Source organism: Ischnura elegans, chromosome 1, assembly GCF_921293095.1.
Source record: "Ischnura elegans chromosome 1, ioIscEleg1.1, whole genome shotgun sequence".
Lineage (NCBI taxonomy): Eukaryota > Metazoa > Arthropoda > Insecta > Odonata > Coenagrionidae > Ischnura > Ischnura elegans.
This window is the reverse complement of record NC_060246.1, coordinates 101,514,841-101,539,409: the sequence shown is the minus strand read 5'-3', so window position 1 is coordinate 101,539,409 and position 24,569 is coordinate 101,514,841. Positions and strand designations below refer to the sequence as shown.

Genomic DNA, 24,569 nt, shown 5'->3' with positions numbered 1-24,569 from the left:
AATTTTTTCAACGCAATTTCTAATTTTTGTTTCAACATGGAAATTTTAGACATTGTGGTCTGATAAAGCAGTTAATAAAGTTACATTCCATGCGTTCAGTTGTTGGCATATTTGTGTTTTTAGCCGTAAAAAAATGTTATTAGGACCAAGTCTTCTGCGTAAACTTGCCCCCTTGCAAGTTTGCGCAATAATTTATCAGTCAAGCAACGCTGGACCGTTGCTTGACTGATACATTTTTTTCGTGAACATCTCCTTTTTTTTAAATGTATATTCTGTTATCCGGGACTGAGATGAATTCAAAAAAACAAACATCATTAAAATTCGTACAGCCGTTCTCGAGCTATAAATGTTGTAACTAACACGATTTTCGCCTTTGTTTTATATATATACATAAAATACTTTGAGGACTCCACAGAAATTAAATTTACGAAGACATAAATTTCGGCAAAGAAGGGGCATCTTCACGTTCTAGGAGATGTATCAATTCCGATTAGTGTTTTCTGACGTGACGCATTGCTTGTTTGAAACTTCAGCCATGATCTTGAAATTTCTAACAAAAGCAGACTCCAGTCAACATTTACCTGCAATCCAAATGAAAAATTCTCCCTAAATATTTTCTCGGATTTAAAACTTTACTTTCGATAAAGGAAAATAATTAAAAAAGCCAAACATGTACGCCTTGCAAACTTCAAAACGTTGCGTAAGTTTTAAACACGCAATACGGAGCGGAAAAAAGCGTAAATTGACTAGTTAAGAGGCAGTAATGCGTCCTTTTAGAATGAAAAAAACCGCTAGGAAGCCCAGGAATACGAAATAAATGCACCGCGGAGTTTATAAAGTTATCCCGCGTATCGATTTGCAATAACATCCCATACTTGGGAACGAAGTGTGAAAATATTTAGAACTTTAACCTAATGGTAAAATTTTATTAAAAATAACTTATGACCTGCAGGTCGCACATCATTAAAAATATGACTTCCGCGGATACAAAAAAGTTCACCTTCACCCTCTCTCACTATTCCCACGGCTACAGGCGTTTTAAAACACAAACAAGGGCACCAGAAGCCCAAAACGATGAGAGTAGATGAAGTTTGCTTTTCGGAAATAAATTTACCAAAACAGGGGTTAAAACGCACGAGAAGTTTTCTCTTTTACACGGCATGAAAAGAGGGGAGAGAGAAAATAAACAAAACAAACCATGGTCGTTATCGCCCCCGTGAACACAGAAACAATTTATTCATTACCCTAGGGAAGAATAACGCGGATGTGAGGAAACAGCCTCGGAAGCGCTCCGCCAAAGGCGAAATTGGCCCTTCCCCCATTGCGATTCTTCAGCTCACGACCGATAGTCGATCCGTGGGGTAATAAAGCGAAGCACCAACTCTCGCAACGCAACAGGAATCGATCCTACGCCAAAAGTCGCGGCTGAGAGAATTGGACACGTAAAAATAATGATCCCATGGAGGTTTTGGGGGAAGTGAGAGTTGAGAACAGGTTTACAAAGGACTTTCCAGTAAGGTGTGTATTCGCGATTGACGAGGAAAGGAGCTATGAGGTGGTGCTCGAAACAGCCAGGACTACAGCCAGAGATAAAATTGAAAGGGAGATGGGTGTAATTTTCGGAGGATGCACATATCGGAGGGGGGATCATTAGGAGAACATAGATGTATAGGATCATATCTCCCAAACGTTTCTGGGGGATTTTGAACCACTAAAATTCACAACCGCTTGAAATGGTCTTGAAAAACAGTCCTACCGTGACAAAAATATAGAATAAATATGTAATCCCAACCCGCTTCGGCGATAACCCCATTAATTTAAGTAAAACGTAAGAAAAAAAAGCATCTATTCAGGAAGATGGTCGATAAACCGCGACCAATAATGAAATTAGTAGGTACGTTTCGTATCGCTTTCGGCGAAGACTAACAGTTTTTTTGCGATCAAATGCGATGTCACTGAGTGGATTAAAGGACTGAAAAATGTAAACAAACTAAAGTAATTAACCGCTGATACAAAACAATTATCATTTCCGCCAAGGAAAAATTCTTAATTTAAAACGCAACACCGCGTCGCTGCTGTCAATGGATATATACTAGTGTCATCATCATGAGAAGAGAAAAAATATTTGCTCATAGCCTTGAAAATGATACTACAGTCGTCCAAACTGGAAGTATATAATGCAATAAAATTAACGGACTGCGATTTCATAATGATTCACACTTCTGAATAAAAAATGGCACGATTAGTAAAATCAAATGAAACCAAAAAGTAAAAAATAACTACCTTCCGTGTTTTTTGACTAGCCATTCCTAAAAGGCCCCCAAGTCAACTACCCATACTTCCTCTGAGCACGCAACGAAAACGAAGGGCCAATTTCTCGGGAAAGGCAAGGTGATTCGTGTCGACACCTTGAAAGATGGTGAATCCCCGCCATTCACGATGAATTTAAAAGCTAAAGGGGAGCACACGAAAAACAATCGGGAAGACGAAAATTGGCAGGAGGATGCCCGCCATCACTTGAACCCCGGGACACAGGAGGTGTAAACACCACCATCGGAGAAAGGCCTCGAAAAAGACAAGGGGGCTCCTAAATTGAAAGGACCCGACCTTACTCTAAGTCCACAACAGAGGAGGACACGAGAGGCGTAGGAGAGGGAATTAAAGGGGGGATGCCGTGAAGTGAGGAGAGGTAAGATGCGTCCTCGAGTCGGAAAGATAAATGTACTTTCTTACCCCGGAACCGAGAAAGAGCACCCCGTGGCGCGAGGGCGTCTAAGAGGATCCATGCCTCCTGGAAAAACCTCAAAGAAATACTTTTTTAATGTTTCTACGAAAAAAGTTTTGCTTTCATAGATGATACCTATGGATAAAAAATAAAATAAATATTCACAAAATGTGGAAAATTCAACGCTTTCGTTATTAAACCAACGTTTTTTCAAACTATACCGGAGGCCGTAACACTATTCAACACGACCGTACCATCATTTCCATATAAATACCATAAGTGTACTGAAACAGGGATGTGAGCTCTACGGCCTAAAATGTGGAATGAGATATAATAATAATAATCAAATGGCTGAAACGTATAAATCGCGTCCGTTTTGCACCGACTCTGGTTTAATGTATTGCTTTTCAGGGATGAAGCAAGTGATCGCAAGGACCAAATACAGCATCTCAACCTTCAAACCTTGACACTCACTCACACGAACGCACACAAAAACACTCACACAAACACACACAGGATAAATTTCCGGGAGAGTAAGCTCAAACGGAGCAGGTCAAAATGCAAATGAAGAGGAGTGAAGAGCGAATAGCCCTATATCGACCTCCAAGAGGCCCTTTCCAGCGCATGAAGTCAAAGATCTTCGCAACAACATAACGTTGAAGTGGTGGGTACATTAGGATATCGCCAGAAGAAAGGGGGCGGACGATCTTAATATGTTACGGTTTTTGGAGAACTTGCATATCCTATTCCACCATCATTTGACTTCGATTTCGCAATTCGTTTGCAAGTGACCTAATATCAAATCCGGCGACGAAACTGAGATTTATAATTATCACAATTCTTGGATTATAGCAAACTTTATATCAGTTTCTATTCATAAATAAATTTAATTCTAGTAGTAGTTGCTTTCAATAATTTTCCCACAAGCATGGGCATAAGAAAATAATAATGATTTTCAAAACCTATATTCTGAGAGTAAAGCCTCGAAAGCCTAAATGTTGATGGTCAGTCGATGAAGTACATGTAAAAGATCATATTTTGGAAATTTTAAGTAAAACACGCGTTTCATGTTGCTCGGTGGTATCTCTTCAAAGGTGGAAGAACACATTCTCTTTTCCGCCCAATCCTTTGAGTGGTCACCGCACAAAGTTGGTGTATTCCAACGACAAAACCCTTCTACCAGCAATAAATCATCCCTCTCCAATCTCAACAGGCGGGAACATCCTCATAGAATCTCCGCGGGATCTGATTTTCCCAGGAAAAGCGTCGACGCTCACGGATATTAGTGCCACCCTACCTGTGAGTAAACGAGGTTGGGAGGATAAGCGATTCCGATCAAGATACTAGGTGACGTCTTTCGGATGGATTCCGCGAAATCAGTCTATATGCATGAGAGAGATTAGCACACGACGCAAGCGTTTTCTGAGTACCTTAGTTATAACGTAGATCCTTGTTTTCAACCTCCGATGGCACATGCAATAAATCGGGAGATAACAATGCATTACTACGTTATTGCGAGATCGTATTAATGCATAGGAAGTGCGAGCCAGTAGAAATACTTTTAATTATACATATTGTATCACGAAAAGCATAGGTCTCACCAAAGTTTTCTTCACAGAAGGCATTATTGACAATCACTCCAAATAAACCGTGGCTAAAATTATTCAAGTTATAAGTACAATTTTGGCGGAAGGAGCAGAGTGGGAAATTAAAGAGAGTATTAAATTAAGCATTTGGAAAAGAAAACAAACTGTATGGTTTGTCGTTTGAATATGATATTAAATTCGCTGGCATCGATTGGGAACGTAAAAAAAATAAAACCAAAACAAAAGGCTTCGAACTATATCGGTTGAATTATGCATATATTCCCAGAATTAAAACAAAAATGCCAATCGAATACATAATTTAGCTATGCATACTGTAGCAAAAATTTATCAGAGGCCGATTCGGCGGTACCGATTGCATGCATCACTTCTCCCCGAGGCTTCCGACTACCACTCTTGTACCATTCAGCTCCATTGCGCAAAGAGAGTTTAGCACGAGAGCACTTAGCGGCAAGGAGGCAAGAGGCAGAAACGGCCGCCGTCACGGAAAGCTTTTGCATGCAAAGCATTCAAGACAACACGTGGAATAGGATGCGTAATGGCGTCAAATATGCATCAGGTGTCAGCCTCTGAGAAAGAAACCCGTCCAACGCAAAGATTGCGATGGCCTACGTACTACGGAAAACTCATTCCACGATATTTATACCACCAGGAAAAATTCACACAATGGAATAAAAAATTAATCTCACCGAGTGATTGTATCCGAAGGCTTGTGTGGACATTGCAGGAAAGAATTAACTCCAAGCTAAGCCACAGGTCTGTAAATTCTTCACGGTCAGTGTTGGGGACAATCAATTTTCATTTCCATTCCCTGTCACCAAGACGTTTATAGCTGTGTACTAAGGCTTCAACCGGATTTGAACTAGGGACCCTTCGATCAGTAACCTTAATAGACAACCGCGCCTCCTATAAAAATCCGTCAGCCGAGAAATAAAGCTTTCTTTTCCAACGACAAATAACCGTTCTCTCACAATCAACGAAGCAATGTCACTACCACCACCAGTAATGCTGACTTATGAGAAGATTCACACTCACAAAAGAGAGACTAAACGCCCATGCTCGGAGGGCATTTTTTCCGAGCAAACGAAATAATAGTGAGCATAAAAACAGAGAAGTAGTAACAACTCAGGCAGAGGTATTCATACTGAAGATTGATTTGCGCATCTCCATATTCCTCAACATAATTGAGAAAATTGACAGCAACAGAGACATGAGATAGATATTCGTGGGTTAACGACATTTAGAGACGACAGCGAAAAAGCGTACTCCTGATTACCTTTTCAGTTGTGTTGTTCTTACGCAACTGGCTAGTACACCAAGACGTACTTAACAACATAACTGACGACGAGGTACGATAAGAGAGCTTTTAATAGCTTTCAAGGTAATTCAGCAAGATTGTAGTTAATGAAAGCATTATTGCATCACAATTGGTCGATTAATCTACAATTACATGAATCTAATTCATTTGCATTGGTATATATATTACGATTACCATCCTGAAGATAGCACACATAGTCGTGTCCCCAAGCTAGTTTTAAAAATAGCTGAAACAATTTCCACCCAAAAATTAAAATATTAGATTCACAAAAAAGACCTCTTCTCATGTGGTTGAGGCATCAGTTTGAAACTAACTTCATGCTCATCTGATTAAATTAATAGCCCACAGAGCCGTTCTGACGTGGATATAACGCTTCATTTCTAAATGCAGAGACTATCTCCAGAGCGTAGAGCGCGGTAAAGTGATCACTAAAATAAACCTATCCAGCGAGAGTTTCGGAAATATGGCCCTGAGGTAAGTTACTCCTATGAAATTAATGCGACTGGGGATGGCGGCAACGACGCGATGTCATTTAGGAAGAAAACTCCGCAGGCATGACGGACAGGACCTCGGGGTTGAAGAGCTGAAAATTTCTAGCAACAGCGAAGCGTCCGATATTTATAGACGACGACCAAAGCAAAGCAAATTTAAGAGACAGATTGGTAGAGAGGGTAAAAGAATGTCATGGTAGCAAGCAACAACATCGTTTATATGAAACCTTAACGGCCCACAGCAAGAAAAAAATATCCATTTACGTATTACATGACATTCGCATTCTCATTAACAGGGATGGATGAATTTTTGATCATACAAGGTCAAATTGATCACAAAAAAAACTCCACATCCTTTACCATTAAGATTAGCGACTTGATGACAATGTTCAAAACCCTGAATTAGGTCAATCTACTGACGCAGGCCAAACAAATGGAAAGGTATGCTGCTACATACCATAATACCCAACTTCAGAGATTTAATATATTACCTCCCTTTTTGCAATTTTTCACGAGTCTAAAAATCAAAATTTCGTAACGATGAAACGTTTAAATAAAAATAGCGTATTTATTTGTTTTCTAGCATCAATGCTTCATTCAGCGCCATTAGATGAACGGATGAACGAGAACTTATCTCATAATCCTAACGCTCGAAAACTAACGGATAGATTAATGAAATGATAGATGAATTAAAGCCGCTTTTATAAACCTACCAAATCTGCACAATAAGGAAAATGAAAAAGAAAAAAACAGCTTGAGTAGTAATACAGCTTGCTTGTGGAGGGATAAAAGGGTTGTCTCCACTTGAGAGAATGCCTCACAAGGTGAAACCTGGCCAACGTACAGCAAGGACGCCGGGGAATTGTTCCAGCCTCCCATTCGCAGTCACCTCGGTTGATTTAAGACACCCTCCTCCCTTCGATAAGAGAGAATTCCGCCAGAAGGCAGAGCCACGAATAGTTTGACGCGACGATCACGATCGTTTGGCCGAATGCCAAACTGGTAGGTTCAAATCTCAGGGACGGGGAAGCAATCGGAAAATACACAAGAATAAATGCCATTGAAGCGACGCAAAGGAATCAGGTGAAGTACATGCATCCGCGGAGACACAAGATGAGAGCAGACGGAAAGCATCGCAAACTCTTGGAGCACTTACCTTGTCGGAATCGGTGGTGTTTCCAGAACCAAAAGAAGCCAGGGATCCACGGTCAAGGTTCTCGGCGCTTTCGTCCAATGAAGCCGAGTCATCAAGATCCCTGTAAAATAAAAAGTAGGACTTATTAATTTCGCACTCCTAGGAAAACCGCAATTATTTTATGATTAAGGCGTAAAGGAGACGAAGACAACAAGGAAATGCATGCAAAACTATTTAAAATACTCCTAAAAAATACCAATCAGATCACCACTCTCGCTTTATTAGAGCAGGTTAGAGGATATTACACAATCCAGGTGTAGCTGACAAAATAGTTGCTATTCGTTTCACCCGATTCCAACGTTTTCTTAAAAAAGAAATTATATAAATGTAATGTACATCAACTTAGAGTGAGGCCGGTTGAGACAAGGGTAAAAGTACAACACGAAACCTATTTGCTCAATACAATGAGACAATCATTTCTCTAATATTTAGCATGATATTATTTATCCATACTAATGCTATCATAAGTTCAAGTCATAAAACAAACTTTCACCAGATAAAAACGCATAATGTATTTTCAGAATATTAAACTTTTCATAATTTCCTTTAAGAACAACGGAAAGATATCAAATTAATTTTGGAACGGTGTAAACATCGAACTGAATGGAGAAATTTCCACAGCGATCATCAAAATTCTGCTCTATTTTTGTGCATTTCGTCTTCACACGCATCCCAAGATTGTCTGGTAGTAAAAACGAAGCGGTAATGTAAAAAAGCGAGATTTCGGGAAAGCAGTAATTACAATTTTTTTAAATCCACGAATTCTTACGTAAAAAGCACACCGGTAATTCCAACGTAAAATAAGGAAAGCTTAAGTTCCAATTCTCCGAGACTCGGGAAAGTTTCGTAAACGAGGAACGCAAGAGAGTAAAAGTTGCATGGATGGCTTCCTCCGATCCAAAGAACTGCATGAGAGAGCACCTGGCAATCCAATCTATCGCCATTTGGCTAATCCTAGACAAAGGGAAATGCGACGTGACTGCGACGGATTTAAGAAACAACTAAAAGAGTTTTACCAAGAAACTTGAACATTCGGTGAAACAAACATCAAAAGGGCAAAACGGCGGGCAACTGTTTTTATCAAGCGCTCTCGAGAGTACTATTTTCATATAGCTTCCCAAGAGTAAATGGCAACTGCAGAGAAAGAGCTGCAGCAAATTCACGAAGAAAAGAAAAAAATAAGAAGTAGGAAGACATTTTTGGCGCACAAAAACCCATTTCAGTTATTTTTAAAAGCTCATTACGGTTCCACGAACTTGATTTACATATTTATCGCATGAGAATAATTAAGGACTGACTCGCAGTAAACTCTACGTTTACAGTTAAATAACGGGGTTCATAAAGATTCAATCTAATCACCTGGGTTTCCGCAAGTGTCAACAAATGTCAAAATATTCCACTTATGAGCGGATAAAATGCACGATAAATGACTGTAGTAAACCAAAACCAATGACAACGATACATAATCCTTGACCACGAGGCGGATAATGCATGCCAATAAAACTAAAATTACAGCACGAGACACGTAAAACCCCAAAATAACAGAGGTAAAACAAGCATACCTGTCATTTAGGAGTACGGAAATATATGGATCCCACTGATAGCAAGTTCGAGATGATAACGAAAGAGGCAAGACGAAGGATGGAAACCAACATTAGAGTTGAACGGTTCATATTTCATAGGGCACATTCACGATAGTAAACACCAGGATTTCGAAAACACTGAAATTGAGCCTTAGCTACTTTTTTACTGCATATTAACAGACGCAAATCCGCAACATCAACTTTTTGGAGGCAGTACAATAAATATTTTACATTTTTTTCCTTTACGATTGCAGTTTACCTAAATGCAATTGAATTAGTTGGAGGAGTGATTTTCATAGACGCCAGTCTAAACCAAGTGACTATTTTCTTCTGACCCTTTTAAGTGAAAACTCCGACAAATGCAAGGATGACCAGAAATAAAGAAAATCCCATAATACAGGAGAGTTGATATTTGTATTAAATTATATTCAGTGCCGACTCCAATGATGGGAATCCTCATCGCTTTCTCCGTAATTCAGCACGAATCTTTTCCAATCCTCGAAGATGACATTCACGCAGGAAAGAGCGATTTCAATGACGCGTTTAGCTTTCAATGGAGTGAAAGTCGTGAGCATTGAGGGAAATTGAAAACAACAGAAATTGCGTCGACCATGTTATACCAGAGAAGATAAGTCGAACTATAATTTTGAAGGTTCTTCAAAAGCCTGTTATTTGTAATGCTGCTTCACAAAAACCTATAACCAAATACCTAAATAACCAGAACTATCCCTTGGAGAGAATAAAAAAATATCGAATTATTCGAAACTTTATATCCTTGACAAACTGTCATCCGGATGTAGAAGTCATTGCGTAAACGATGTCCCTAAAATAATAATTATCACTGACACATTTCGACACAAGCCTGCCGATTAGTAATTCCGCAAACCTTTGAAACAATTTTCTCCCCACGCCACTCGACTAACAGCGTCTGCTCAACCCTCCCAACTTAGGGGAAGAAATGGAATTATCTTCGGAGGGCTGCAGGTTCGGATAAAATTGGACCCATCCGAAACATTAAAAAAAACCTAAGTACTTAATTTTTTCCCCTGATTCGATAGAGGTTGTCAAACGGCCGAAATCAAATTTTAGTTAGACTACTCTTCCAGTTCAGGAATCCAAGGGATGCGGCCGAGTAATACCGAGTCTCTCGTCCACGCTAAAAAGCACGCCGTCATCAATTCGGAACGATTTCTACGCGCGCAAACTGATTAATTTAAATACAAGACCAGATGAGGCAATATAAAAATCAAAGTACCGCTCACTGTACCATTATGGCATGACGAATTTCAACACCTTCGTTGTTATAACCTGGAAAATTTAAACCATCATTTCGTAATGTAATTCTTCAAGTTACGGGTATGAGGAAGCAAAAAAAGTTACGCCCTCACCACACTCCCTCTCTTCCTTTTTCTAATTCGGACTTCCCAAATTCCAGACGATACACTCGTACATCATACCACTAACTGATTCGGACTCTAAAGATTATAGAACACGTTTTGCCTAAGCAAAACCAGCGAGTATTAAAACGCTTACGAGTCTGTTATTTGTAATGCTGCTGCACAACATAAGACCTAAAACGGCTGGGATGAACTTAAATAACCAAAAGAGCCGCAAGACCACTTATATAAGACGTAATGTAGCGATATGTTGTTATTCGTACTTTATTTGAACTCCAATTTTATTTACTAGTCATTTTTTTAGTTTCGATTTCCCTTCAAAAAAATTTTTTTAACTCCATACACGGAAAAACTTTTTTTAGTTAAAACTATCGAATTCCGACGAAATTTATCAAACTTTTCGGTTCAAATGGAACACTGAAAAATTCGGTAACACTTACAAAACCAGTTTGATAAATTCTATCAAACGGGCCCCCCCGCGTGGTAGCAACGGACTCTAACATCTAGTATAAATCCGTTACTATAATAATTGCTCACAAAAACGCCGTAATATATTCTTATTGTTAATAATCAACCTTTGTTTAGAATGTGAATTAGGTGTGCTACCATTTCCCTTTGTAAGCTTAAGAGGAATACTTGATGCACAAATCGCAATACGCAGTTACGCAATATCAATATCTAGAGCAGATGCGCAAGAAAAGTTTATTTGCAGGCTTTTTACATCGATGTCGGTAGACTTTAACGTGCTAAGTGATATCCTTAGCATGGATCCTGTATGACGACTTTTATCACATGATTAATTAACATGATCGCGAATGATTATTCCTCAGGAATGCCTCCAATTACAGTTTTAACGTGTCGGAATACTAAACATCTCCCAACAGCTTTAATATCCATGATAATACGCTATTAAATCATCTAATGAGTAGATGACAACCTTTGATAAACAAGGTATTGCTAAAGTTGAGAATCTTAAGATGTTAAGAGCTAAATAACTCAGTCACTCAATGAAATGTGATCTTCGTAATGCGAACAATTGAAAATTAAAAGCCCATAAATGCACGTATCCCACGTATTCTAGTATCCATTGTCTTTGATGCACCAGTTTACGGATGACATTGCACTTCTAAGCAGAAATAAACAGAAAAAATGAAAGTAAACAATATTAAAACGTTATCACCATCACAAAGAATGAAAATAAAATCATTTCTACCAACCTATCTTTTAGGTAAGCCCTGTTTTAGAATATTTCAACTGCAACTGTGTATTGGTATAAACATAAGAGGAACGACAGACCGTTCGATAGATTACGACACCATTGGTAAATTATATCAAACCTTTGGTTAACAACATAGAGTTTGATAATTGTTAAAAAAACAAGCAAGCACCTTCGTAAAATTAATCATATCCTCGATGAAAGTTACCAAACTCTGAAACGTATTGAATTAATTCAGTTATTTTTCCCAAACTCTTATTCTTTCGTACAATCGACCAAATTATGAAATATCAAAATGTTCGATGAAATGTATTAAGAGCGTTAGATAAAATAAATCAAGTGCTCAATAATTTACATAAAAGTTTGAGTATATTTAGTAAAAATATTTCGTATCACAACAGTTTGATAGTGTCAATCAATTTTTTTCCCGTGTGATATTTTTATTAAAAGTTGCTAGGAAGATCTAATTCGGCTCGATTCAAAATGAAAATCTCAGATCCGCACAACAAAAAAGCTATTACATTAAGCAATAAACCAACCTTAAGAGCCTGAACTAACTGTTGGTTGCACATGATACTAAAGATAGATACGGTACGATAGTTTGAGTAACATTTTTTTCCGGGGAGCAGGTTCATTTCGCCGTTGATATCGAGCTCACTCGTTAAGGTAAATCCATTCTCAAGAGAGGGGGGGGGGCAGGCTTGATATCCACCAACGTAGAGATATTTCAGTCCCGAGTTGGGAGAAAAAAAAGAGCGTTAGAAGTGTCTACGCAGAAGATGATGGAAAGGAAGGAGAGGAGACGGAGGATTCGTGAGCAGACGGGCATACATGTCAAGGCGGAGACGGCAGAGCAGGGCTGAGCGCAGTGATGGATGAAAGAGCTCCGCCGCGGCGCACCAAATTGACGGCATTAATACCGAGCATAAAACCCATCAAAGGCATGTTTCTGGAGCATGCATTTTATTACATCGCATTTACACACGCTCCTGGAAATGGAAACTTACTCCCCCAGTATTGGACCTAAATTATGACTCACGTCAGGAATTTCTCTGGGAAAGGCAAACGTAAAGCCGTGACACCTCGAGCCATGAATGTCTTCTTCGCGAATGTATAGCGACATAAAAAAATTTCCAATTCGTCCGAGGAAACGGGATCCTAGATAAGATCGAAGTATCATGCGATTTAGTACCTAATGTGAAAGGCAAGAAAAGAAAAATACCCTAATATGCATAACATTTCTGAAAAATATTGTCCTTCAAAACCTTTTCTCATGATTGGCTGCGGACAGCAGGAAGTTTGGAAACTGTTCCAGTTCTACGTCGACGTTCTTAAGGGTGTGTTTAATTAGAAAGCAGGTTTCCATACTACGTCCTTCGGGCATTGAATTTTGAAGACAAAAACCGGAAAACTAATAGCTATTGAAGCATATCATTCCAAGGGAAACATTATGGGAATGGAAGATATTTTAAATGGAGACTGATGTAACCGTAGAGGGACCCAGAAGAACAATTCTCGGCACCGGCCAGGAATCTGAAGACAGCGTTGATGACAATGCAGCTCATTAAAGTGGATAATTAAAGTGTAGGGTTCAAATCCACAGTGATGGCTGAATTCCGAGAATGTGCAATCCTCTTTGGAAGCTGTGAGGAGGATTAATCAAGTACGGCCCTCTATATATACATCTACATACTACCCCGCAAACCGCCTGAAAGGCGTGTGGCAGGGGGCATTAGGACACCAGTCGTTTACGCATAAAAGGGAAATGCTCTAACGAAATTACGATTAGCATTTCTATCTGTCGGATAGGGAGTTAAGCCGTGGTCCCTTAGGTGTATCCCGTTATATGTATGTCAACGCCGAAGCCGGGTTTCTCTAAACCCATATTTCCCTTCAATGAAATAAATGGCGGAAAAGTCGGTCGCCCCCTATTTCTACCATTCCATAATCCCAGCACAGTAACTACGGCAGCAAATTATTTACCCAGATAAATAGGATTGTTAGAATAGTCTTCGAAGAACGAGTATGCAAACGGCAAAATCTAAAATAAGTGTACTTGACCCACCTGCGTCATTTAAAACTAGACTCATACGCGATCTAGACAAACGTCATTGCTACGACAATACAAAGTACAGACAAACGACAGTAAGTGTTTCTCAACATGACGAGGCCTCATCATGCCCAAGACTGACACTGCTTCATATAAAACATATTAAGTACTAGGGTATCGGAACCCACTAGTACTAAGCAGTACCTCGAGACCCAGGAAACAAAATTTCACCGGGACATACGGTGGATTAAACGAGGGCAATTCAAACGCAGGCCAATTGACCTGATTTTCGCAGTAGTTACCCAGAGAGGAATCGAAGCGCCACCTCTGAACTCCTGACCTTAAAGAAGACGGAAGAGAGGATCGTGGGTCGATCTAAAATCCAGGAACGCAAAGAAAATGAAGACAGGAATGGAGGCAGGAGCTGGGAACAAAGGGAGGGAGGCTGGGACGGCACCAAAGAGGTAAGGTGAGGAAATGGCGGGAGTTCCGGAGGAAAACGCTGAGAGGCGGTAATTCAATAACCTCGCGGCGGGGATCTGGGGACCTCCAAAGAGGTAGTGTTTCGATAAGATAAGAACGAGAGAAGAAACATGAGCAGACCCAAAGCATGCTCGGGTAACGAATGGGTGAGGGGGATTCCACTCCTGGAGACGGAAAACTCTCGGGCGGTTTTGATTGGTTGAGATGCCGGAGAAAACGGCAGTGGCGCACCCAACCAGAGAGGCAGTTCACTCTACTTAATATTTCGGCTTAGTACTTAATTTTTTCACGTCTTTACGGCATGATTATCATAAATCTTTGACCCCGATATTGCCCCATTTTGAGGAGCGCCTGCTCTGGATACACAACTGGAGCGAGGGAATTAAACAGTTGTGGTGGCATAACTCCGACAGTAATTTATCATTTTGTCTCTTGAAGACTCAAAAATCCACAACCACTTTGATAGCTGAAGAAGATTCCACTTTGACTATGGGGTTAAAATCAAGTAGCGCTAAACAGAGTAAAGGCTGCATAATAATATAACAATACGCGAGTATAAAGAACTCCAACGATTATCATAACCCGCGATGAACTATCTCCAAAAACATTCATTGGCGAGAGACAAAGCAATGGTGTTTTCTCAAGAAATGACTAACCTACGAACGGACGTCACCATATTTTATAAGAGGGGACTAAGTTCTTTTAAAAACCATCTATTGCCTATTATAGTTACCTTAGTAATAAAGGTATCGCCTGTACCAAATAAAGAAATCGGGCATGTTCCTTAACTCACTACACACAAATCTCCTTATTGTCTATCAAATAAGTAGACCAAGGATAAAATATATAGTCATACGCAAAATATCCTAAACCCCTGTATAAATCATACTTATACCTAACCTCGCGAGAAGATAAGATAAAATTCAGGTCAGATTAACGGAGTAGGAGAAGTGGATCGTTGCAGGGAGTTCTCTAGGAAGAACTTCACTCTTGCGTGACAAGTAGCGAATGCAAAAACATGATTACGAAACTCAGAAGGAATGTTGGGAGAGCGCGAGACGAGGAATTTCAAGAAAGCAGCATCGTTCGGAGAAACGCGAGTGGGGAATCTCCATTCAGTGTTTTTGTCAAGCAAACGTGGAGTGAAAAAATTTACCGTCGCTCACAATATCACTATCTTATCACGCTGCTGGGTGAAAATTCATTTGGTTCAAATATAAATGATTACGGAATATAAAACGCCTGAAAAAGCCAAAACCTGTGAATATGGCCATCAAATATTTACTATTTCTTCGAGATAGTGTATCAGAATGGACACCCAGCGTATATCATTAACACAAATGTCTGCTTGAGACATCCGAGCAAATGAATCCGAAATACAAACAAATCATTACTAATATTTCTTAAGTATAACTAGAGGCCTACATCACGAAATACACGGCGACATAATATAGAAATTACACATTAACACTGTTATATTGTAAAAATGCATCGAACTATCAACATTGAGTTACATAGAGCCACGATTACTTTGATTTGAAATCTCCAATCAAGCTGATTTTATGCGGGAGGACATAAAATCATTTCATTACGCAACAACGATGAGAACGTGACCAAGTGACTCAACTTGAAATGACTTCATATCTAGGATGACAAGAAGGAACCTAACTTCAAGTCAATGACCACGGTGATGAGTACCTCAATATACCAAACGTTATCACATGTCTCGTCACTCGAACGGAAACGGAATTTCGTCATTGCAAGAGTGAGACGGCAAATACGCGTGCGAGAATATTTTGACATAAAGGCCCAAAACTAACAAGGACACCAAACACATAAAACGGATTTATGGATTCCGTTCAATCAGTTTTTCAATCAAGTTTCCGAAAAATTAAGAAGGCATTCAAATACTGTCGGTCAAAAATAAATAACGCTTGTTTCAACAACAGCAAACACATGAGTAATTTCAAATCAATCGTTAATCTTATCCTGGAGTCAACCAAATGAATGAAATTGCCGACTGCCCACGTCCTCTGCCAGGATAATCAAACGTAAACTAGGGAACTACCATAATATTTAATCAAAGTTAAGCTGAGGTCACAGGGGTCCTTGTAGTAAATATTCACATTAAAGGATGGAGATATATTAACGCGATGACTTACAAACACTAGGGAACTGGAAAACAAATTTGCGTAACCTCCTTCCGTAAAATATATCATGACATTCATTACACAAAAACACGAGCAAGGACTGAATCAAAACAAAACAACGAGCAGTTCGAAGGCGAAAATCCACGAATATATCCACGCGCAATTAACAGCTGAGGGAAATGGGCAAGTTGCCATGGGGTATAAAGAGAGCGCGACGGAGCGGGTCGTCCCACGCCTGGAGATCAAATGCGCATCAAGTCCCCGAAAAGATGCTAGTCGCTCAGGATGGTATCAAGATAGAGCTGATCGTCCTCAGAGGAGTATAAAGGACACTTTTTTATCGCTTATTTTTACCGCGTACCCTTAAAATTCCGATAAGGGCAAAGTGGGGAGGTCCTTACTTTCCAAAAAGAGAACATAAGGAATTTCAACTCCCACCACAGATGCAGAATCACATTTTTTTAATCTTGCAGCTGGAGCGGCGATCTTACATCAAGATAATTCAATTCTTCTTTCTGTAACATTTCACCGCTTTCCCCACATTCCCCATAAATATCCTCTCAGTTTCGACCATCGCGACCCAGTTTCACTTCGCGTTTAGAAATACTAAAAGGATTGAACGGATAATTTAGAAAGCATACAAGAGCGATACAGTATGACGGGAAACTCCAGTCCAAAAAAATCTGGAATTATCACTAACGAACACCCACTCAAAGAAACACCATTCGTAATTAGTATGTCCCTTTCCCGAGGTATAGCGTAGGCAAGTGGTAATCCTCAATCCTTTTCATGGGTACACCGGAAGTTCCTTCTTCTCTTGAATGTTCCCTACACCCAGTGGGATAATCAGGAATATCTTTCGAGGGGGGTCCAAAACCCGGGGGGGGGGGGATCACAAAAAAGGGTACTAAGTAGAGGGTTTTAAACTAATTTTAATACTTTTTATAATAAGAAAAAATTTTTTTCAAAGACTTTTTTTGTAAATACATGATTTTTCAATATTTTGTTACCTTATATATAGCCAAATAATTGTGTTTATATTTCGCGTTTTTATGCCCGGGGGTTCAGAACTCCGTCCCCCTCGCAACGCCACTGTCTACACCGTTATGCGAAATTCGTCAAGTATGCATAAAAGACTACGCATCTAATATCGAAAATGGGAGATGATACAGGTTAAGTAAGCCGCAAAGTGCGTGGTAAATAGAATACATAAAAACAAAAGAGAGAGCATGCATGGGAGGAAAGGTGAGTCTACACTTTCAGAAGAGGAAAAAAGAACGCTATGGAGAGATGATGAGTTTGACTTCGAAAGGCAAACTGGTGGAATAATGGACGGGTCGAAAACAGGTCGACGGAGGGAAGGTTCTTTTATGTATTCTTAACGACCGCTCGCACTTGGAGGGGTAGTTTTCGAGGTCCCTGTTCACCCGCAGCGTCCGTGAGTATCAAAAGCATTCTCTTTCTCAAAAAGATTTCCGAAAAAAAAAAAAACTTCTTCCGGCGCCATCCTTGAAGGAAAATTTTATCCCGTTCCACAACCACAGAGACGTCTGTGTAAGTGATGCATCTTTACTTCGAAGACGCGACAAGGAATGTGGAGAGAGTTTATATGCGGTCTTCCAGGATTACTCAGGGAAATTAGTTCATGATAAATGGGCAAATAATGACTGAATGCGTAAAATAAATGCGCCCAAGTTTAAACACTAATTTATAAAAACCACCAGCACCACGACTGAGAAACGGCTTGCATATAGTGAACTGTTACGCAGACATAAAGGTCGTTTTACACGGTATATTAATTTGCACAGTTACTTGAAAGTACAGGCATAAGAAAAATTGTACAGCATGAAATGGAATATTTTGCGAATGATGGAATCATTGAAATTGAAATTGAATCTGCTTTAATTCCATTTTGGCAAGTACAGGCTCACTTTCATAAATATGCTTTAAAGCGGCGCTCAGGGAGGGGCCTACGTGTTCGTTATCGTTTCCTTATTTAAAGGCAAAATGATCACACGCACCAGATATTGACATGATTTAAAGGATTTTAAAAAAGATAAACGTTGCTCTAACTTTACCACATAATGGTCTAAATTTTGGAAGAGAAGGTCCCATTTCAAACGAAACTCAAAAGCAAGGACTCATAGTCGGTTGTTCGGATATTTAAATCCTTTAACTCCCATTCCTCCAACCCTGATTCCCCATTTCAACTTCTTCTCCCTACCCATCCCTCACTCTACATGATGGACGCGAATGCACCTGGGTTCATTATGCCTCATCCATCCATCATTGCGAGGAAATTCCGGACTCTAAGCGAGATTTTCTGTAGCACTAAAATTTCCGAGCCCGATTAACCAAACAAACCATGCAAGATTTCCTCACAACTGTCACCCTATCGAAAGAAAAATCGAAGCTCCGTCCGAAGGCTACGAAGTATGGTGCAGATCGCTCAACAAATTAAAAACCAACATGACTCAGAGAGACGGAGGGCATTATCATAGAACCGCACTACATTCCCAGGTCCGGTAAAAATGATAGCATTAGAGAGACACTTGGCTGTACCAATTGGTAAATATCCTATAGTTGTAGGGATAGGGATTTGGTTTTCTGATAATCAAGAACTTTGAGAACAAATTTAGGACATGATCAAAATGCTTTGGATGACCAGTATTTTGAAGGCTTTGCACTTTTAGAGTTCCATCGATTGAATCATTTGTTCACACCTTAGACGTCATGGAGCCATCCTCTTCGCAACACTTCGGAAGTTCTCGCGGTAACATCCATATTGCTATCAAATGAAGTTCAGGGCTTAAAGGATGTTGTGAGGGGAATGAGTGCAGAGAGGGTCGCGGGATATGAGTGGAGTAGGTGCAGAAGCGCGGGGGAACATCCGGGACGCGGGAGCGGAAGGCCGCAGATAGCAAGAGGGGAGGGCCGCGCGTCAAAAATGACCCAAGACCCAACGCATACCGCTGGATGACGGCGCGACCCAGGAGATGGGTGGTTATTAATCACCCCACCACCAAGGGTAGTTTTTAATCCTGTTGCGGTAAGTAAAGGTCGTTAGCAAATGCAACATGGCAGACCTAAAAGGCAGGAGCAGGGTGGCCTTATTACTAAATAAATTGCACTTGCATCCAAAGATATGCGAAAGATCTGACCACATAATAAACCCACTTTCAGAAGAGGCAAGGCAAAAGTTGTTGTTTGATGTGAATATTTCACCAAGGCTCAGTTAGGAAATAAAACTAAAATTATAAAATTATCCCTGGCGAACTGATGTGGAAGCTTATAATTACTCCACGAGTAGAGTTTATTTTTGTGTAACTGTTCATATTTTGCCAGTTGAAACACGTAAATTTGTGTCCATTTTTTCTGGTCCAATTGAAAGCCCAAAAAATGAAATACCCTACTACTACAGGTTTCTATTTACTCTTCATTGGAATATTTATTATCCATTCCTGACAAAAATATAGCAAAACTAAAGAAGGGATAGTTGGATCCTGTAGACTTTTCAGATTTAGGTAACTTGGTAATGTAAGGGCTTATAAATAAATACAATAAAAAAGTGAGCTCCACGAGCAAAGATTCCCATTTGAAAACGCCATTTACAATGGAAAAAAGACCATTTATGACAAGGGACTTAACATTCCTCACCCGCTCAAAACACAATTGCGTCAGCTCCATAACAATGTACTTAAATGACGCATTGATGAACGCAAACCTAAAATAAACCTACGATGGAAAACCACATGACTTATACAATGAGGGCAAATGGACGTTCAGGGTGATAACCATCAACATGGCGATAGACTCAGATAAAAAGACACGTAAAAGAAACACATTATAAAACTATTTAAATAAACAACGAAACAAAATGAGTATACATTTTAGCTCTTAATATAGACCTCCAACATCAGCAGTTGATATTATTTACCAATTAGAAAATCAAACATCCGTCAGTTAAATCGAATATAAGGAATACAGAAATCAGCGAGATCTTACTAAGTACACAAGCAAATCACTCACGTGCACAAGTAGTTGATAAGCTTAGAAGAGGAAATAAAACATTAGACCTTTTGGCAATGCGCGATCCTCCGTTGATAAAACAAATTGATATTATTGACGGTATAAGTCATCATATAGTAATTTTTGCAAGCATTAAAATTGGAGTAGAGTCATCTGTAAAATAAAAACCTCATTACAACCAAAAAGTTCGCTAAATTTGCAGTGATGCATAATAAATCGCACACGGACTTCGCAGCTGAAGCAGAGAATTAAAAGCACTGACGTCCTATGAAAATACTTCTTAGAAATTCTACGCATAAGAATCAACGAATATATTCGGCAAAAACTGAGATGTAATGGTAAAGTACCTCGCAGGTATAACAACGATGCTAGGAATAACCTTAGGAAACAGGGGAAACTGTACAACTTGCTCAAAAAGTTCGTTACGTTATATGAAAAATCGAAGGAAATCGAAATCTATCAAACCAGTTTGATAGAATTTATCAAACTGGTTTGGTAATTGTAACTGATTTTTTTAATGTTCCATACGAACCGAAAAGTTTAATAAATTTAATCAGAAACCGATAATTCTAACTAAACTTTTTTTCCGTGTAGATATCGATATAAAATTTAAAAAATGGTTGGCATTGAGACTAAAAGATAACTGAAATCTCATATTACCAATTAGGCATTATGCTGAAAATTTCGGACTAGAAGAAAATGAAACTTATCGATATAACCTCAAATCGATATATCTTCAAAAGGAAACATAACTTATGGAAATAATTAATATGTATGTATAGCAGATTGCTGTCTTACCATACTGTAAAAATTCTTATCCCATTAACTATTATGATACGCCTGCAAAATAGATCTATCGAATACACACCCTTATCGATCAAAACTTCGACTCTAATAATTGGATTCGATTCATTTAACTTTAATCTTATTACAAACAATAATTGAAATTTTCTCTATGACTTTCAGTGTTCTACCATGTTCAGCAAAAAATTTATTAGCCAATAAAGCGTATCCAAGGAGATTGATATCGATACAACTCGCACATGAATCGACCAAGTGGAATGGCCATCATTGCAGAATTTCGCCTTTCTGATAATGATTCTACCCTGAAAATTTCATTCATCTAGCTTCAATGGTTACTTAGAAAATAAAGATCGTATGCTCCACAAAAAAATGTCGACGGTGAATTTTCACGTGCAGGATATTTTTCGGAATTTTGTACTGAATTAACCGAGAGGGTTACGGGAAAAGCGGGGAGGATCGTGAGGGTGCGAAGTAACCTCATCGGTTTTTCTTGCAAATTCCAAATATTCATATGCGAAAGTCTCGACGGCGAATTCCGGAATTGAAAATTCGTCTACCTCGACAATGTAAAATCGAAAATCGTTTATTCCTCGGATTGTTTCGATGTATGGAAATTCCAAAAAATCAACCAAAATATCTATTTTCCATCAAGGAATTTCATATTCCTGAGACATTTATAAATACCCGATAATTGCGAAAAAGTTTTAGTTCCATAAGGATCCCATGTTAATTCAAGTCGATATATCTCGAAACTAATCGAATTTTTCGATTTTTCACATTTTCCCTCCGAATGATTTTTTTTTACTTTTACGACCCATATGCCACAAACCCACACCTGTCACAGTTTTGGCTAGGAATTTGGCCGAATCAGCCAGTGGTTAATCAATTTGTCATTATATAGAGCACCGCGGAAAAACATCCTTAAGGTTCCACTTTTTACATGTAATTCGACTACATTCAAACGAATTAGGCATTGAATGTCCATTATCGGCTGTAGAATTATGACTTATAACTTAATTAATTATCCAATCGATAACCTATTTATAACTCAAGTTATCGTAATTTCAGGGGATAATTTTTCGTTAATAATGTAACCGGTCGAGGGAAATCAAATTACATTACCAGTGGAGTGAAATCATAAGTACGCGTATTAGGAAAGAAAAACAGGGACTTTCAATATTAAAGTACATTTTCCTACCATTGATTTAAATACCACAACCAAACGTTAAAGTTACAGGAGGTAGATCAATTATTGAGAAATTCATAGGAATGGCATATCTTGGGTATCGAACCTATATTCGAGTAAAGACAACCTACGCCAATGATAATGAATACTGATAGATGTTTGTAACTAACAGACCCATGTAAAAAGACAGTAGAGCACTCAAAGCCCATACAGTCACAATAGTGAAATAGTAGGGGTAGGTCAGGTTTCAGCAGTTCATTAGATTTTACACCATGATATCAGCAGCATGGTTTCCTCGATTACCCACTTGCACATTGCAAACGAGTCGCTCTTTCGCCAAATTTTGCCGCGTTTATTTTCTATCTCGTCGGAATTTATGCTACAAAATTTATTTTCCCACAAATTATGATTGATTTCTCTTTTTTACCCCTAAGTGCTACGCACTGTTCTTGATCTTCTAAAAATTTCTTCGCGAAATAATGTCCGTAGATGAAAATTGTCCCAGTTAATTATGTTTCCCTTACAAAAAACGTAACAACGTCCACAGCTAAAAAGTTTTAGACGAGAATTACAGAAAGTGTTTTAGTTAACTAAAAAAAAGCAACTTAGCTCCACACTAAAACAAGCATGACACAACAATAAAGGCACGCGATAAGAGGGAAATACTCGACGAGCTACTGAAAAGGTGAGCCAAACCCCAAAGGCAACCAGCGAGTCGAACCCAGGGACTACACGATTGAGTGCCGACCAATTACGAATGTGGAAAACAAAATTAAAACTAGCGGGCAATAAATCCCGTCAAGAAACGATGTGAGCCCAAGGTCCCGACCTTGCGCGTCCCAATTAAAAACCCGGGCATCGACGGAAAACACCGCAGCACGGAAAATACCGATCGACATCAAAAAAGATACATCAACTCTCCCACCATCCCCATTCCGCGTATCACAAGAACACCCCAAAATCCCCCAACCCCCTCCCACGACACACACATTTCCATCCCCAGGAAAAATAAAACCACACGTAGCGGAGAAAGAGGGGGCGAAACACCCCCTTCCTACGTCCCCACCAAGTGCTACCACCACCCGGCCGAGGTCACAGCCATTATTTAAATGCAACCCACATTCGGAGGAGGGAGAGAGGGGGGAGGGAAGGGCTCGCAGCGTCCCGGCTCTCTCTTTTCCCGAGCAAGGGAGAGGAGGACCACTGTGGGCTGGAAGAGGAGGAAGGGGATGACGGGACGATGCCAAACGCAAAATGCTTCGATATGCCTCCCGTCCACCACGCTCAGCTCAAGCCCGTTTCACTACACAATACATCAAGCACAAGATCGAGGATAGCAGCTCGCATGAAACACTCCTTTCCTAATAAAAGACTGAAAGGGAGGAGTTGGACGGGGAGTTAACTTCGTGTCATGCAGATATGGTAACACTTGAGTGATATTTTTAAATGACGAGATAGGCAAAATTTACACTGACCTATTCAAATCAATCTACCGGCCTCTTAATGTCATTATCCGGAGGTAAAACTCCTTTCCAAATAAAATCAATGGCTGGGGAGTTTAATTGGTGGAATTCAGCTATGGTTACACTCGAGTGGTATTTTCCAATGATGCGACAGTCATAATTTACACTAATCTATTGAAATCAATCTAACCTCTTAACTTCATACAGAGGGGAGAATGAAGAATTTTTCATATTGCTCTTGATAATGACATGAAAGGGTTGAAAACGAGAGCAAATTTATAAGGAGCTCAAAAAGGGATTTGGGGGATCACGTACCTTAGCAAAAATAAATGCTGTTTTTAAATTTTACTTTCCTTCAATTACGCGCAAAAAGAAAACAATCACAATTAAAAGTTAGAGCAGTTATCTAATATACATATTTTTACATGGTGATTAGGGTCGAAATAAATTTTTATGATCCCACATAAATATTGATTTTACTTTTCGTGGTTTCAATGAAACGCACCATAAATGTGGTCTAGAGTTAAACTGATGATAGTGATTATCATACTCTCCCGGAATATTCTCTGAATCAAGTTTAGCAGGGTTTCCCACCGGATCAAATAACAAGTACTGGCTAAAGCGACGTTTCCACGAACACCATATCCACGGAACAAAATTGACCCTTCAGTCTTCTGCTCGGGACACGATGATAGATTACAGTGTCCAAATGTCGGCCAGGATTCAACCACTGAGCCTGAGTAGGACCAGGAAATATGTCATGCCACCGAGAAAGCAGAATATCGAAACAATCGTTCGCGAACCTCTGAGTAAAGAAAACGAAAATCAAGTCGAAAAATAAAGAGGCCTTCGTACGTCCATCTACTTTCTGGTTC

At 39.4% G+C, this 24,569-nt stretch overlaps 1 protein-coding gene across 1 annotated transcript in view; it reads right to left on the bottom strand.

The window, feature by feature from the left end:
- Nucleotides 1-24,569, bottom strand: part of LOC124167315 (triple functional domain protein) — a 352,896-nt gene that overhangs the window by 207,147 nt on the left and 121,180 nt on the right. The window contains exon 30 of the mRNA XM_046545291.1: nucleotides 7,295-7,394. Coding sequence (XP_046401247.1) covers nucleotides 7,295-7,394 — 100 coding nt within the window. The remainder of the gene's footprint in view (nucleotides 1-7,294; nucleotides 7,395-24,569) is intronic.